Source organism: Herpailurus yagouaroundi, unplaced genomic scaffold (genome assembly GCF_014898765.1).
Source record: "Herpailurus yagouaroundi ecotype Mexico unplaced genomic scaffold, PumYag 159, whole genome shotgun sequence".
Lineage (NCBI taxonomy): Eukaryota > Metazoa > Chordata > Mammalia > Carnivora > Felidae > Herpailurus > Herpailurus yagouaroundi.
The window spans coordinates 46,012,278-46,027,117 of record NW_024412400.1 but is presented as its reverse complement, the minus strand read 5'-3'; the positions used below and the strand labels follow the sequence as shown (position 1 = coordinate 46,027,117).

General features: G+C 41.0%; 2 protein-coding genes across 12 annotated transcripts in view; one reads left to right on the top strand and one right to left on the bottom strand.

Annotated features, from left to right (window-relative positions):
- The window catches only part of P2RY14 (purinergic receptor P2Y14), a 78,449-nt gene extending 72,361 nt beyond the window's left edge, over positions 1–6,088 (top strand). For 4 of the 5 annotated variants that reach the window (XM_040480503.1, XM_040480501.1, XM_040480502.1 and 1 more), the window contains 2 exons: positions 260–383; positions 3,944–6,088. In XM_040480503.1, the coding sequence (XP_040336437.1) occupies positions 3,967–4,989 (1,023 nt within the window). In that variant the 5' untranslated portion in view covers positions 260–383; positions 3,944–3,966 and the 3' untranslated portion in view covers positions 4,990–6,088. Of the gene's footprint in view, positions 1–259; positions 384–3,752; positions 3,851–3,943 lie in introns of all 5 variants that reach the window. The other variant, XM_040480504.1, reaches the window with a different exon arrangement.
- Positions 1–14,840, bottom strand: part of MED12L (mediator complex subunit 12L) — a 341,839-nt gene that overhangs the window by 204,431 nt on the left and 122,568 nt on the right. The gene's annotated exons all lie outside the window — the stretch shown is intronic.

Sequence of the window (14,840 nt, the reverse complement as noted above, 5' to 3'; positions counted from 1 at the left end):
GGGGGGGGGGGGGGGTAACCAGTAACTAAGAACACTGTCTATCCAACACTCTCAAGAGTAAGTTTTCCCCAAAAGTTCATACCAATATTTGTCAACACTGACAACCAAGACCTATACAGCACAAGAAATACACATGTTGTAATATTTTGTAATTATCCAAGCTGAATTTTAAAAAGTACATTGCTACCATACATACTTCTCTAATAAAAACACTTTGGTACTCACTCAATTAATTCTCCATTTTTCTCTCACCATACAGGATCATTAGGGAAGGAACACCTTGGCCACTTCAAGATGACAAGCACACACTGGACTACACTGCTTCATTGACAGGAAGCCTCCTATTCTACCAGCGCCCCCACCACGCCAAAAAGAATTTTAAGGTAACTGAAAAAATTCTCTAGTATTATACACAAGGTTATTAATTTCACACAAATTATGAGTAATTCCTCTTCTCCAGAAAAAGAAGAATTATGGCACATAATTGGAAGGGTGGTCCATATGTAAGAGAGATATGGGTCGAGGTGTATAGGTACACAATAGAGGAGTAATGAACCTCAGGCCAATTAAGCATGTTTTTATTAAGGTGCATGTTTCTGGAGTGAGCATTGCTTTGTATGGCCTGTATCGAATAAATTCCGCACAAAGAGAGAGCCCAAAGGTTAAATGTAATTCTCTGCACTTTGAAAATACTTAAAGTACCACAATCCTCAGACCCTACATTGCACTAAGGAACAAGGGCACTCACTTTAAATTAGAATGAATTTGTGGCACTTGACATTCTAGCTATGCAGAAAAATGGAGAAAAAGCAATTCATGTGCTATTATTACACATTAATAGCTATCTTTTGGTCTCATAAATCCCATTCCTCCATGTTCTTTAATTATGTTACCAAAGACCCAAGTGAGGATATAAAACTAAAACATATCATTCCATTTCATGGTCCTTTACCTGGATTTGTGAGCCAAGGAAGAGCCTGACCTACGAGAAGCTGAAGACATACTCTTAAGCGTCCCTTTTTGAAAAGTTCTACCACATATAGAAATCTTTCTTCAACGTAGTCTCAAGAATTTAGGGAGCAGTGCTTACGTTCTTGAAGCTTTCAGTACAGAAATTCGAGATAAAACTCAAAAGTAACTCCAGCCAGGCGCAAGGCTGGCTGCACCTCCACAAACTGGCTCACTAGAGCACCCACTTCTTGGCTAATCACCATCCTTTCCCCCTTGTTCTTCCTTTGCATATCTCTCATCTTTAACAGGCTGCAACAAGCTGCTTAGAAATAGTGAACCTTCCAAGAGCCTGGGACAGGAAAGGAAGAGTAGGTGGGCTACACCAAGACATTCTTTGTTTTCTTTTTGATTCACTTAGTTCTTACTTTTGCATCATTGTATAAAATCAGCATCTATATATGACTATTTCCTCCATTTATGAAATGATTTGAAGTTTCGGTAGGTCCCATCATCAACACACTAAATCATCTCTACACTAAAGAGAAGGAGAGGAGATTGGACAGATGTTAAAAGGTCAAATTGATACAGGTCCCTGTTATGATCTTGTCCTGTTTTCATCCAACACATATTCCTATGTTTTGGGCTCAGCATGTAATTGTCCTCACTTCCTGTAGATGCCTCAGATAGTTCTATTTTCACACATCTTTCAATCTATCACTGTACAGAAGCCTGGCTGAGACCAAAAACAGTAAAACATTCAGCTGGAGAACACAATGCCCTAAGAAAAACACTATTGCTAAAGAAAAATATTTAAGAGCTTAGATTATCTTGGGTTTACTTTCGGCTCATTACTCATGTGGAGTGTCCCTTTGTCTCTACTGTGTCTAACTAGTAACAATGCAGGCAACAGTGATAGTGTTTTTCCCCAACCATCACATGTCAAATCTTTCCATCCTAAAACAAAGACTCTTACCTGTGATTCCTTCAAAACAGGCCAGAATAGGAAGAAGGTGTCTGCAGGGAAAGACCCAAGCAAGTCTTAAGTATTCACTCCCTTTCAGAAGGCTTCCTTGCTCTAGAAGTCTATCTGGGTCAGTCATACTCTTCCATCAACCTCGAAGTGACGAGGGGTGCAGGGAGACAATGATGTACAACACAAGGGCATAATATGCTCAGATTCTCAACACATTCAGGATTCTAAGAACACAGTTCTGGACCCATGGCATCAGGCTATCAGGAGACAAGACAAACTATTTAGTAGACAAACTCCTTGCCACAGTGGACATTTAAAAATAGAAAATGTGGCCCCTTTGCTTACCATCTAAAATTCAAAACAGGCTACAGAAGACTGACGGGAAGCATAGGACTACAAACTATTATGATCAGAGCCAAGGGTGGCATGCATGAAGTAAGAGCACACAGAAGCAAGGTGTTCTTGTGTGAGAAGTAGTACACAAAGTTTGCATATACGACTGTTTTATTTGGAATGTGACTGAATTTCATATTCCACATTTCCAAATTTGACTTTCTCATACTTCCTTAATTTTACTGACAACACTCTTTACTCGCTGTGTTTGAAACACTGTACTTGGCTCCAGGAATACAAAGATGAACAAGATACATCCTCTGATCTCAAGGGACCCATCATCCTCCACAATCATTCTTTCCCACGATCCCTGACTACCTGTACATTTCTTAAGAGTAGGGATTCATGTCTTCAATTCCCAGATTGCATGTTCTTTTATTTCACAAGTATTTTAACTATCTAATGCCCTAAATATAATGCTAGGAACACAATGGTAAAAAAAATAATACGATCTCCCTATGAAGGGGCTTACCATAACAGAAGAAAGAAACAGATGGAGAAATCAGTGTTGAGATGGGAGAAAGGCACAGAGCTAGGAGCACACATACAAAAGGAGTATAACCCACTCTGACCAAAGCACAGGAAGACAACGTTTTCTAAAGAAAGTGACATCCAAGCCTAGCTGCAGGGATGAAGAGAAGTTAACATGCCAAGAAGGTAGCAAAAAGGTTTTCCACAGAAATGAAAGGTTGTGCAAAGGGAAGGTCAAAGAAATCATGGAACTCACGGCTGAGAGTGGAGGAAGCCGAGGTGAGACCAAGAAGGGACTTCAGTCGGTCAGCATTAAAGAGTTAGGACTTTATCCTGAGGCAAAAGAATGACCACAGAACAGTTTCCAGCAGGATGTTGATACATATGTAGAATGGACTCGGCATTTTTTTTTTTTTTTTTTTTGGAATTTTTGATCGCACAAAAATTTGGAGTTCAAGCCCCATGTTGGGTTCCATGCAGGGTGTGTAAGGAGGGGAGGAGAGGGGAGGGGAGGGGAGGGGAGGGGAGGAGAGGAAGTAAAGGAAAAAAATGAAACATTCTCTGTCTTTACAGTTTTGTTACTTTAATTTTTTTAATGTTTATTTACTTTTAAGAGAGAAGGAGAGGGAGAGAGACAGAGACAGAATGCAAGTGGGGGAGGAGCAATGAGAGAGGGAGGCACAGAATCCAAAGCAGGCTCCAGGCTCTGAGCCATCAGCACAGAGCCCGATGCGGGCCTCAAAAAGATCATGACCTGGGCCAAAGCTGGATGCTTATCCTACTCAACCGTCCAGGCGCCTCAGTTTTGTTATTTTTCGAGCCTTTATTTAAATGAGTACTTTCTCGAACTTTGGAGTTTTAAAAGGAACTTTTACCATTTTGGGGGAACGTTGATCCCATTACCTACAGTTCTCAGACTGTCCTGCTTCTCCCATTTTTCTCTCCTGTCATCTGTATACTCTAGTCTGCCCTTCCTAAAAGGAAAGTAGAGAAGAAGGGAAGGAGGGAACGAGGAAGGCGTGTCTGATGCAGAGCTAACACTTAATTTCAAGAACACAACAGGTTTGACTATATCCACTGGCCTTTATTATTTGGCAAATTATTTATTAGATGCTGTAAGTCCCTTCTGAGTGACTACTTCACATTGCTTTCCAGGCCTCCCCTGCAGAAGTTACAGAATGATAAATTCCACCACCACACAACCTCCGAACGAGGCCTGCTCCCGGAACACCCTCATAACTCAGAGTATCATTCCCGTGCTATACTTGGCGGTCTTTGTTGCGGGGATCCTGCTCAATGGTGTCTCTGCATGGATATTCTTTTACGTGTCCAGCTCCAAGAGTTTCATCGTCTATCTCAAGAACATTGTTGTGGCTGACTTTCTGATGAGCCTGACTTTTCCCTTCAAGATTCTTGGGGATTCGGGCCTGGGACCCTGGCAGATAAACGTGTTCGTGTGCAGGGTCTCAGCTGTACTGTTCTACGTCAACATGTACGTCAGCATCGTGTTCTTTGGGCTCATCAGCTTTGACAGGTATTATAAAATTGTAAAGCCTCTTTTGACTTCTTTCATCCATTCAGTAAATTACAGCAAACTTCTGTCAGTCACGGTGTGGGTGCTCATGCTCCTCCTGGCTGTCCCCAACATTATCCTGACCAACCAGAAAGCGAGGTACGGGAAGGCTACGCATATAAAATGTGTAGAGCTTAAAAACGAACTGGGACTTAAGTGGCACAAGGCATCAAACTACATCTTTGTGGGCATCTTCTGGATTGTGTTTCTTTTGTTGGTCATTTTCTATACTGCTATCACGAGGAAAATCTTTAAGTCCCACCTGAAATCCAGAAGGAATTCCATTTCGGTCAAGAAGAAATCTAGCCGCAATATATTCAGCATCATGTTCGTATTTTTTGTCTGTTTTGTGCCTTACCACATTGCCAGAATCCCCTACACGCAGAGCCAGACAGAAGCTCATTACAGCTGCCGGTCAAAAGAAATTTTGCTCTACGTAAAAGAATTCACTCTAGTACTGTCAGCTGCCAATGTATGCCTAGACCCTATTATTTATTTCTTTCTATGCCAGCCGTTTAGAGAAATCTTATGTAAGAAACTGCACATCCCATTAAAAGCTCAGTCTGACTCAGAAACTTCTAAAACCAAAAGAGGAAATACAATGCATGAAAGCACAGACACTCTGTGAATTCCCACCTCCTTTCAAAAAGAATCCATGTACACATTTTGCAATCTTCAGTTACATACGAATACAAAAGAAACATGTCCATGCAACTAAGTATCATCTCTATGCATTACTATTCAATTTAGTATAATAATAAAAACAAAATATAAGTTCCCCTGCTTTTGTAACAGCAAAGAAAAAAGTAATACATGCATTGTTCAATTTTATTCCATCAAAACACAAGTTTTCAATGTATAATCACTCGTCTCGTCAGTTCATGTAGAAGTTTAAATACCATAAAGAAAATAGGAAGCAATCAAGACAATTCACTGGGGCGTGTTCCTTCTCTAAATACAAGAATTTAACTTATGTGGTTTTTTTTCACCAGGGTTACTAAAGACCAACCTAAAAGCAGGCAGAGTTTGATAAAGAACTGGAGACCTGTTTGGAGTGAAAAACTCAAATTTTCTCTGATTTCACTTACGAAATTCCCTACTGATTTATCTCCTAGCATTTCAAAGGGAAGTTGATATAAATTCTGTTCTTTGCAGGAAAAACAAAATGTAACACTTTGATAACATTTTGAAGATGATAATAAGATACATTCTGAATGTTTTGTATCAAGACTTAATAAGTTACGTCTTGAGCATGCACTTCTGGTGTTAAAATATTTTTAAGTGGACTCTATTGAAGGAAACTGGCTATTGGTATATGTTGCCAGCAACTTTCCCTATCGAATGCTATGGAGGAAAAAAAAAATGATGCCCAGGACAAACACACAAACACACACACACACATACATCGAGGGACAGGGGAAACAGTTTTCTTTGAAAGCAACTGGACTTGAAAAAAAGGAAAATCTAAAATTTGTAATTTTGAGTGAGAAATTACACATAAAATGAAAATTTGTGACATTTTCTGAAAAGGAGATGGATTTAAAGTATGTAGATAAGGGATATGGTCGCTGGCTTGTGAGTTACCAAAACTAAATTCTTTCTCTGGTCTTAACTGCCTAGAAGACATCCAGGCCATCTTCCAAATGTTATTCTCAAACATTTTTGTAAGCCATGTATATATACTTTTTTGCTTTACTGTATATGTACTAATAAAAATATTTTCAATAGTATCAGGATTTTTTCCTTAAAACCTAAGGTATGAAAAACAATGCCAAATTATTTCACAGTCAAGACATGGGTGGTTTCTTTAATATGCTCAATTACACATGAAGAAAGGAAGACAGGGGCACCTGGGCAGCTCAGTCGGTTAAGCGTCTGACTTTGGCTCAGGTCATGATCTCACAGTTCATAAGTTCAAGCCCCGCGTCAGGCTCTGTGATGACAGCTCGGAGCCTGGAGCCTGCTTCAGATCTGTGTATCTGTCTCGGTCTCTCTCTCTCTCTCTTCCCCTCCCCCACTTGCACTCTGTCTCTCTCTCTCTCAAAAATAAACAAGTATTAAAAAAATAAAAGTTAAAAAAAAAAACTACAAAGACAGTTACATAGAGAATTAAAACTTTTATTTGCCACTTTTTCAAAATTAGTATTTCATATGCTCTGGGACCTCCTCAGATTTTAGGAAAAACTCAGAAAGTACCTCTTAAATTCTTCAAGAACTAGGAAGGTTTTCACTCTCTGTGTCCACCTTCCACCCTCATAAAAACTCCCTGCTCCTAACTCTGGGGCAAATATCCTCTAAAGAGAACAAAATCACCAACCTATGATAAACATGCTTGGAAAAGTTAAACCCGCTATATATGTTTGGCTAACTACATCTGCAAAGAAACTGGCTGTGTTTATTCTTCACAATTTCCAAAAGCCGGGACAAACTAGTAAACACTGGTGGTTTTACCATGCCCCCCACTGGGCCACCGGAGAAAATGAAAGCAAAGAAGAAACTGAGTAGCACCAAGTAATTACTGCCTTTGTAACCACTGTGCTAAAGTAGATGGGCAATGTGGAAATCGAGCTTTTTCAGGAAACAATGTGCAAGCCAGGTAAGGATACAGTAAAGCAACCATTGATTTAACAGTTACTGTTTATCAGGTCGAGAATTACAATAAAAAACATGGTAGAGCAAGGTCAACAGTGGATGAACACAGACACTTCCCTGAGATTACCAGTATGATTTTTTTTTTTTTAATTATGCTATGGAACAATTTGTTTCTTTTCTGTAGCTAGCTTATGATAGTGTTTAAGATACATATTCATCACAGAGAAGGTAAAAACAACATTTAGCCATATTGTAGAAGCAGTGCTCTGAAACGGTTACAGTATTTTAAAAAGCGGCCTTATGGGAAAGGAAAGCCACACTTTGTTAACGTGGTTCTTTTGCGGGGATGTCCTGTCAGGAAATGGTGATGCTCGTGTCACTAGCATCTTGCAGAGAATTGATGAGCAAAAGGTAGTAAGAGCTGTGACCGCTGAAGGCGGTGCTGCACCAGTTCTCTCCCCACCCCCACCCACACACCTCACAGTGTGGTTTACCCAAAAGGAAATCTCATGTCACTCTAGGGAGATGATCTGCTATGAATGATAGTATCTTTGGTATTTTCTGTATTAACAAAAATCCTTTTTTCTTCTTCTTCTTGTCCAGAGTCAAAGGAGACAGGTAGCAGCACGAGGAATAAGGACAGAATGGAGAACTAATGGCACACACTTTCCTGTCATCCTCAAGCAGAAACAGAAATTAGCCTAAGGGTGTTTTCTAAAATTTCTGAGTTAATCTTCTAGGTGAAGCCGACTCAGAATTTTTTCATTTGCAGGTGACATAAAAATACAACTAAAATTGGACTTCTGCAATAAAAAGAGATTCACTGGCTGACAGACTAAATGTCCCAAAGTTGTGGGTATGGTTTTATTTAAGGGCTGATGTGGGGCCTCTGCTGATGTCACCAAGGCTGGGTTTATACCATTCTTCCAGCCACTTTCCATGGTGTTAGTCTCAACTCATAGGAAGCTGTGGGCTCTTCTGTGTGTGTGTGGTAGTAAAATAAAAGAAGTACTGCTAGACTATCTCTTCAGAGCCAGTCCTCCAGAGAATTTCCACAAACATCTAGTACTTGCTCTCAGGGGGTCATACGGGCTCATGTTCCACCCCAACCTGGAGACAGTGGGGTCAGACAAACAGCTGGTTATCAGTCATGGTCTGAGCCTCCCATCAGGGGCAGAGCGGGCACTGTGATAGCACATGAGGAAGAACTGGAGAAAGTGACTTTCTCAAAGGAAAAACCTCACTTTCACCGCAAGGAAAACAGAGTCTGGAGGCTGAGGAGATAACTAACAGGCAAGCACCACTGGGGGCAGGCAGACTTTTGTAAACAAGCATTCCAGGACACATGCATCTCAGTGAGCACCTTTCATGGGTCATCTTAGGTGCTCGTGCTCTCTTTGTTTCTTGGTTCTTATCACGAAGGTTTCTTTTATGTTTAAAAAAATACTTCATGCAGCTGTGTCAATTATGTATCACAACGGAACCGCAGTTTGGTTAAAATGTGAGAAATCCTCTTGGTGCGAGATTTTTAGTCCAAGAGCCACTTTTGAACACCTTTCTATTAGATTTCAGCAGTAGCATATGTGATCCACAGGTGTGTTTTCTTTTTAATTGCTCCCCTAACAATGAAAACTTTTGTGACTTTGTATCTCTTCAAAACACGGGGAAACAATCCCCGGGAGCTAAGAGCCTGTTACAAGCCTTTCTTAGGGACACACAAGCTCTCAGCTCTCAACTCACTATCATCCACAGCTTTCTCCAAGTTCTACTTTTTCTGAAAACCGAGTGTATGTTGCCTTCTCTTTCACCACAGGCACCTGAGTTTACAAGCTGCCCTGGGTCCCCTAAGCACTTGAGGCCTTGCTCTACAGAAAGACCTGGAAAATGTTCCCCATTGCCCAGGTGCACTCCAAAGAAGTTTCAGAGTTGACAGGAAATATAGGAAGCCACACCACTTGTATCTCCCACCTCCAGTAGAAACTGGGGTGTAAGCGTGAAAAGCAGTATTACAGAAATAGGCCCGTCTCAACAACAATGAAATATATGAAAAGTATTTTCATTGACAAAGTTCATGAGACTACTTGCTACCTCTTGAAGGTGCTCCTGGTCTAAGTCTGACTTCTCTCAGGGTCGAAATGAAGATCTCCTCATGACCCATCCTAACCCACTTCCCAAACATTACCCCCCTGCTTGGGGGACCCGAAACGCGAGACTCCGGACCCAGGGCCATCTTGTTCTACCTCCACCTCCAGATGTCACCAGCTCTAACCCACGTATCAGGGGAAGCACAGAATTATACACCTTCCTCCTTCTCTCCCAGATCCCAGGTCACTGGAGAACTGCTAAACCTCCACCCAAAGCGCCTGGTAAAGTCCTAAGGGCTTACTGTCCCAATATTCCATCTTCTGACATAAAAGGATATCAAAACATGGCTCTCATCATCCCCAGACAACACTCCACACTATTTAACATAATTTGACAATCCCTTTTCTAAACTAAAAGCTTCTCTACATTTAACTAGTAGCTTTTTTCAAGCTATTAATTATTTACATTCTACTTTTTTTAACATTTATTTTTGACACACACACACACACACAGAGAGAGAGAGAGAGAGAGAGAGAGAGAGAGAGAGAACCGGCATAAGTGAGGGAGGGGCAGAGAGAGAGAAGAGACAGAGGATCCAAAGCAGGCTCTGTGCCGACAGCAGTGAGCCTGATGTGGGATTCAAACTCAAGACCTGAGATGAAGCTGGACGCTTAACCAACTGACCCACCCATGTGCCTCTACATTCTACTTTTTACACCACAGCTTTCTGAAGGACTACTAACTCTCTGACATTTACTAATTAAAATGAGAAGTTAATCTTCATTGTGTTTTGAATGAAAGGCCAATTTCAACTCCGTATTAAATTCACCTTCTAGTTTAAAAACCAATCCCACTATTAATAAAAAAACAAAAGACAGAAAACTTGCAATGCCATGGCCAAATGTATCTTATCTGGTTGATACTATGAAAGTAATTAGATGAATAAAATAGAAAATGCTATTTTTTAATAGGAAAACCAGGACTTCCACCAACATTATTCAAAATAAGGGCTCCTTAAGTGTTGATAAAATTACATTCAGAATGCCCTGGTTACTGCACAGCAAAAGAAACCATCAACAAAACCAATGGCAATCTACTGAGTGTAAGAAAATATTTGCAAACAATATATCCAAAAAGGGATTTGTATCCAAAATAAAGAAATTTATAAAATCCAACACCAGAAAACACGACTAAAAAATGGACTGAATACCCATTTTTCCAAAGAAGATGTACGATGGCCAACAGACATGTGAAAAAGATGCTCAACACCACTGCTCATTAAAAGAATGAAATCAAAAGAACAATGAAGGGGGGCGGAGGAGGGACACTTGGGTGGCTCAGTCAGTTATGTGTCTGGCTTCAGTTCAGGTCATGATCTCACAGTTCATGAGTTCGAGCCCTGCGTCGGGCTTTGTGTTGACAGCTCGGAGCCTGGAGCCTGCTTTGGATTCTGTGACTCTCTCTCTCTGTGCCCCTCCCCTGCTCATGCTCTGTCTACGTCTCTCAAAAGATAAAATATTTTTTTTAATTAAAAAAAAAAAAAGAACAATGAAGGGACACCTTGTTGGCATAGTCGGTTAAGCATTCAACTCCTGATTTCAGTTCAGGTAATGATCTCAGAGTTGTGGGAATGAGCCACCACATTGGGTTCCATGTTGACAGTGCAGAGCCTGCTTGGGATTCTCTCCCTCCTCCTCTCTCTGCTCCTCTCCTGCTTGCACTCTCTCTCTCAAAATAAACTTTTTTTAAAAAGAGAAGAAAATGACAAGTGTTGGCAAAGATGTGGCGAAAAAGGAATCCTCGTGCACTGTTGGTGGGAACGTAAATTGGTGCTGCCACTGTGAAAACAGTACAAGTTTCCTTTAAAAAACTAGAAACAGAAATGCCGTATGATCCAGTAATACCACTACTGAGAACTTACACAAAGAAAATGAAAATTTGAAAAGGCATATACACCCTATATTTATTGCAGCATCATTTACGTTAGCCAATATATGAAAGCAACCAAAGCATACATCCACAGATAAATGGATAAAGATGACATGGCGTATATATACAATGGAGTATTAGCCATAAAAAGGAATGATAGTTTGCCATTTGCAACAACATGTATAGACCTAGGGAGTATTAAGCTAAGTGAAGTCAGACAAGACAACAAATAACATATGATTTCACTTATATGTGCAATCAAAAAAACAAATGAGCACACAAACAAACAAAAGCAAAAGCAGAATGGGGCGCCTGGGTGGCGCAGTCGGTTAAGCGTCCGACTTCAGCCAGGTCACGATCTCGCGGTCCGTGAGTTCGAGCCCCGCGTCGGGCTCTGGGCTGATGGCTCAGAGCCTGGAGCCTGTTTCCGATTCTATGTCTCCCTCCCTCTCTGCCCCTCCCCCGTTCATGCTCTGTCTCTCTCTGTCCCAAAAATAAATAAACGTTGAAAAAAAAAAAATTAAAAGCAGAATGTCCTGGTGATGACTGATGAAGCACTGAAGAATATCTAATATCTAAAAGAGAAGGAGTAAAATAAAGAGCAATCTATACTTCATCAAATAATGAGGTAGCAGTAAAAACATAGTAAGCCAACACTCAAACTCGCCTTTCTACTTCCTACCTACATCAAAGCAGACCCTCTCCTCAGACTTCCCTAGCCGGAGCTGAAACCACAGTCTGTTCCCCTCCCAGCCCTACACCACAGCCCCACACCATACTTCTGCAATGGTTCCAAGCTCCCATCCCTTCCCATGCATCTCACTGCAGCTCCTCATTGCTTCTCACTCAAAATGACCACAATCAGCCCCTACTTGGTTTTTTGCCTTCCGCTTTCTCACCTAACCCTATGGAATCCAAAGCCCTCAGACTTACTGAGCGTATTTACTGAGCTCTCCACTGTTAATGAAGCACCCAAGATCAACCACAGTGATCCAAGATTTGGTCTCAGCCTTTTCCTAACGTGGATCCTCCTCAGGTTCTCCAAGCACCCAGACTGCCCGAGAGTCAGCTAACACACCGGCCTACATCTCAGTCATCTGTACCACCCCCATGCCTGACACCACATCCTCATGCCTCAGAAGCATCTCTTTGCCTCACCTCAGGACTGTACTGCCTGGACTCCTATGGGTTCTAACAGCACCACTGCAGGATCTCTGCATATTCCATATCACCCTCTCTACTCTGTAACCTTCTAAACAAATACTCTCTAGCATGGGAGCTAAGGGGGAAGCATGCAGTCAGTAAATGTTTGTTGGAGGGTCTCCTGGGTGGCTCAGTTGGTTAAGCGTTCGACTTCAGCTTAGGTCATGATCTCACAGCTCCTGAGTTCGAGCCCCACGTCGGGCTCTGTACTGACAGCTTAGAGCCTGGACCCGGCTTCGGATTCCATGTCTCTCTCCCTTTCTGCTCCTGCCCTGCTCGTGCTCTCTGTCTCTCAAAAATAAACATTAAACAAGTTTTTAATAAAAATATTAACATAAATAAATATTTGTTGGAATTTTCCTTAAGTACTTGATCAAAGAGCACAGACTCGCATGGCAAGGGATAGGGAGAATTTCTCCAGGAGAACCTTCTCTTGGAAAGTAACAACAGAGTTTGTAAAATGTATTCTGAGCTTTGAAAACATTACTCACAACTTCTTAAGAAGTGGACCATAACCACTTAAGGGGGGAAAAAATGAACTTCAGTGACTAAAAAGAAACGAGATAACCTTTAAAAGTTCTTTCTTAGGGATTTCCCCTTATTAATTATTTCATATCCATGAATCAAATCTCCCAGTTAGACCTCACAAGTGAAACATAAAACGGACTGTAGGCTGACCCACTAACACTGTATAGTCAATAAAAAGGGAGAAAAACAAAACGACAGGCAAGGGGAATGAGTATACTCAGCTACTTTTTTTTTTTTTTTTAGATTTTTTAAAAGTTGATTTAATACCATGTTAAGAATCATGTATATTTTTTTCTTCTATATTAATCCATATGTTGTTCTATGAACACTCAGATCCTTTCACATTTTTTTCTATGTAAAATCCTATTTTGCATTTTTTTTATTTTATTTTTTATTTTTTAAAATTTACATCCAAATTAGTTAGCATCTAGTGCAACAATGATTTCGGGAGTAGATTCCTTAATGCCCCTTCTCCATTTAGCCCATCCCCCCTCCCACAACCCCTCCCATAACCCTCAGTTTGTTCTCCATATTTATGAGTCTCTTCTGTTTTGTCCCCCTCCCTGTTTTTATATTATTTTTGTTTCCCTTCCCTTAGGTTCATCTGCTTTGTCTCTTAAAGTCCTCATATGGGTGAAGTCATATGATTTTTCTGACTAATTTCACTTAGCATAATACCCACCAGTTCCATCCACATAGTTGCAAATGGCAAGACTTCATTCTTTTTGATTGCTGAGTAATACTCCATTGTGTGTATGTGTATACACACAATTGTGTGTGTATACACTCTATTATGTGTATGTGTATACACACACACACCCCAAATCTTTTTTTTTCCTCCATTCATCCATCAATGGACATTTGGGCTCTTTCCATACTTTGACTATTGTTGATAGTGCTGCTATAAACATGGGGGTGCGTGTGTCCCTTTGAAATGGCACACCTGTATCCCTTGGATAAATGCCTAGTAGTGCAATTGCTGGGCGTAGGGTAGTTCTGTTTTTAGTTTTTTGAGGAACCTCCATACTGTTTTTCCAGAGTGGCTGCACCAGCTTATATTCCCATCAGCTACTCTTATAATTGAGTTCACATTCTTCAAACACCATCGCTTTTAAAACATTTCCAGCTTTTACTATTTCATTAAAGAGGGAAAACAGACTTTAAGTAATACAGAAACAACCACATGTTAGAAGCTCTGTATTCTATGCCTCGGTTTTAAAAGTACTCTTATCGGGGCACCTGAGCACCTGGGGAGCTCAGTCAGTTAAGTGTCTTACTCTTGATTTTGGCTCAGGTCATGTTAGCTTTTTAAGATCCCTGTTTGGGATCCCCTCCCTCCTTACCTCCTCTCCTCTCTCTCTCTCTCTCTCTCTCTCTCCTTCTCTCTCTCTCTCACTCACTCACTCCCCCTCCTCTGCTCATGCACACGTTTGTGCTCTCTCTCAAAATAAATAAATACACATTTTAAAAATAAAGTACTCTTGTCTAATCACATTCATCGCTCTCAGACTGGAAGCTGCCAGTCTCAGTGAGAGTCAGGGGAAAAAAAGTCTGAATTTTTTGGGGGAAAAATGTCCCCTTTGGGAAAGGGAACTATGTACTTTTAAAAAGTTTCAAAATGCAACCCTAAAGCACAGTGGCTCCAGAGAGAAGGTAGACAGAGAGCCCCACACCCTGAAGGAGAAATATCTTGATCACCAGCATTTCTTAATTGAGGAACAGCCCCTTGCCCAAAGTTCAAAAAAATACTTCGGGATGCAAACTACTTCGAGTTGAGAACATCCTCAGTTGCAAACTCTGAAATTCAGCAGCACCTGAATTCAAAAAGTTGGGAACACTGAAGGGGGCAGAGGGGCAGGGGACAGCTGGAAGGACGTGCCGGACTACTGTGTAACCACTGTTGCCCAACATTTTCATTTAAGGAGCACATGAAGGGCCAGGACCCTGAAGTCTGTGCAGCTTTGGGCAAGGCCTTAGTTTCCTCACCTGTAAAGTGAGGACTCTCCTAAGATCTCATAGATTTCTTTGGAACAAATAAGCTCTCAGACCCGTATCTGGCTGTGGCAGTGACTACCTACTCAACATTCATTTTCCCCTTCCTTATTAGCTCCAAAGGGCTACTGTGCTATGTTTAAAAAAGAA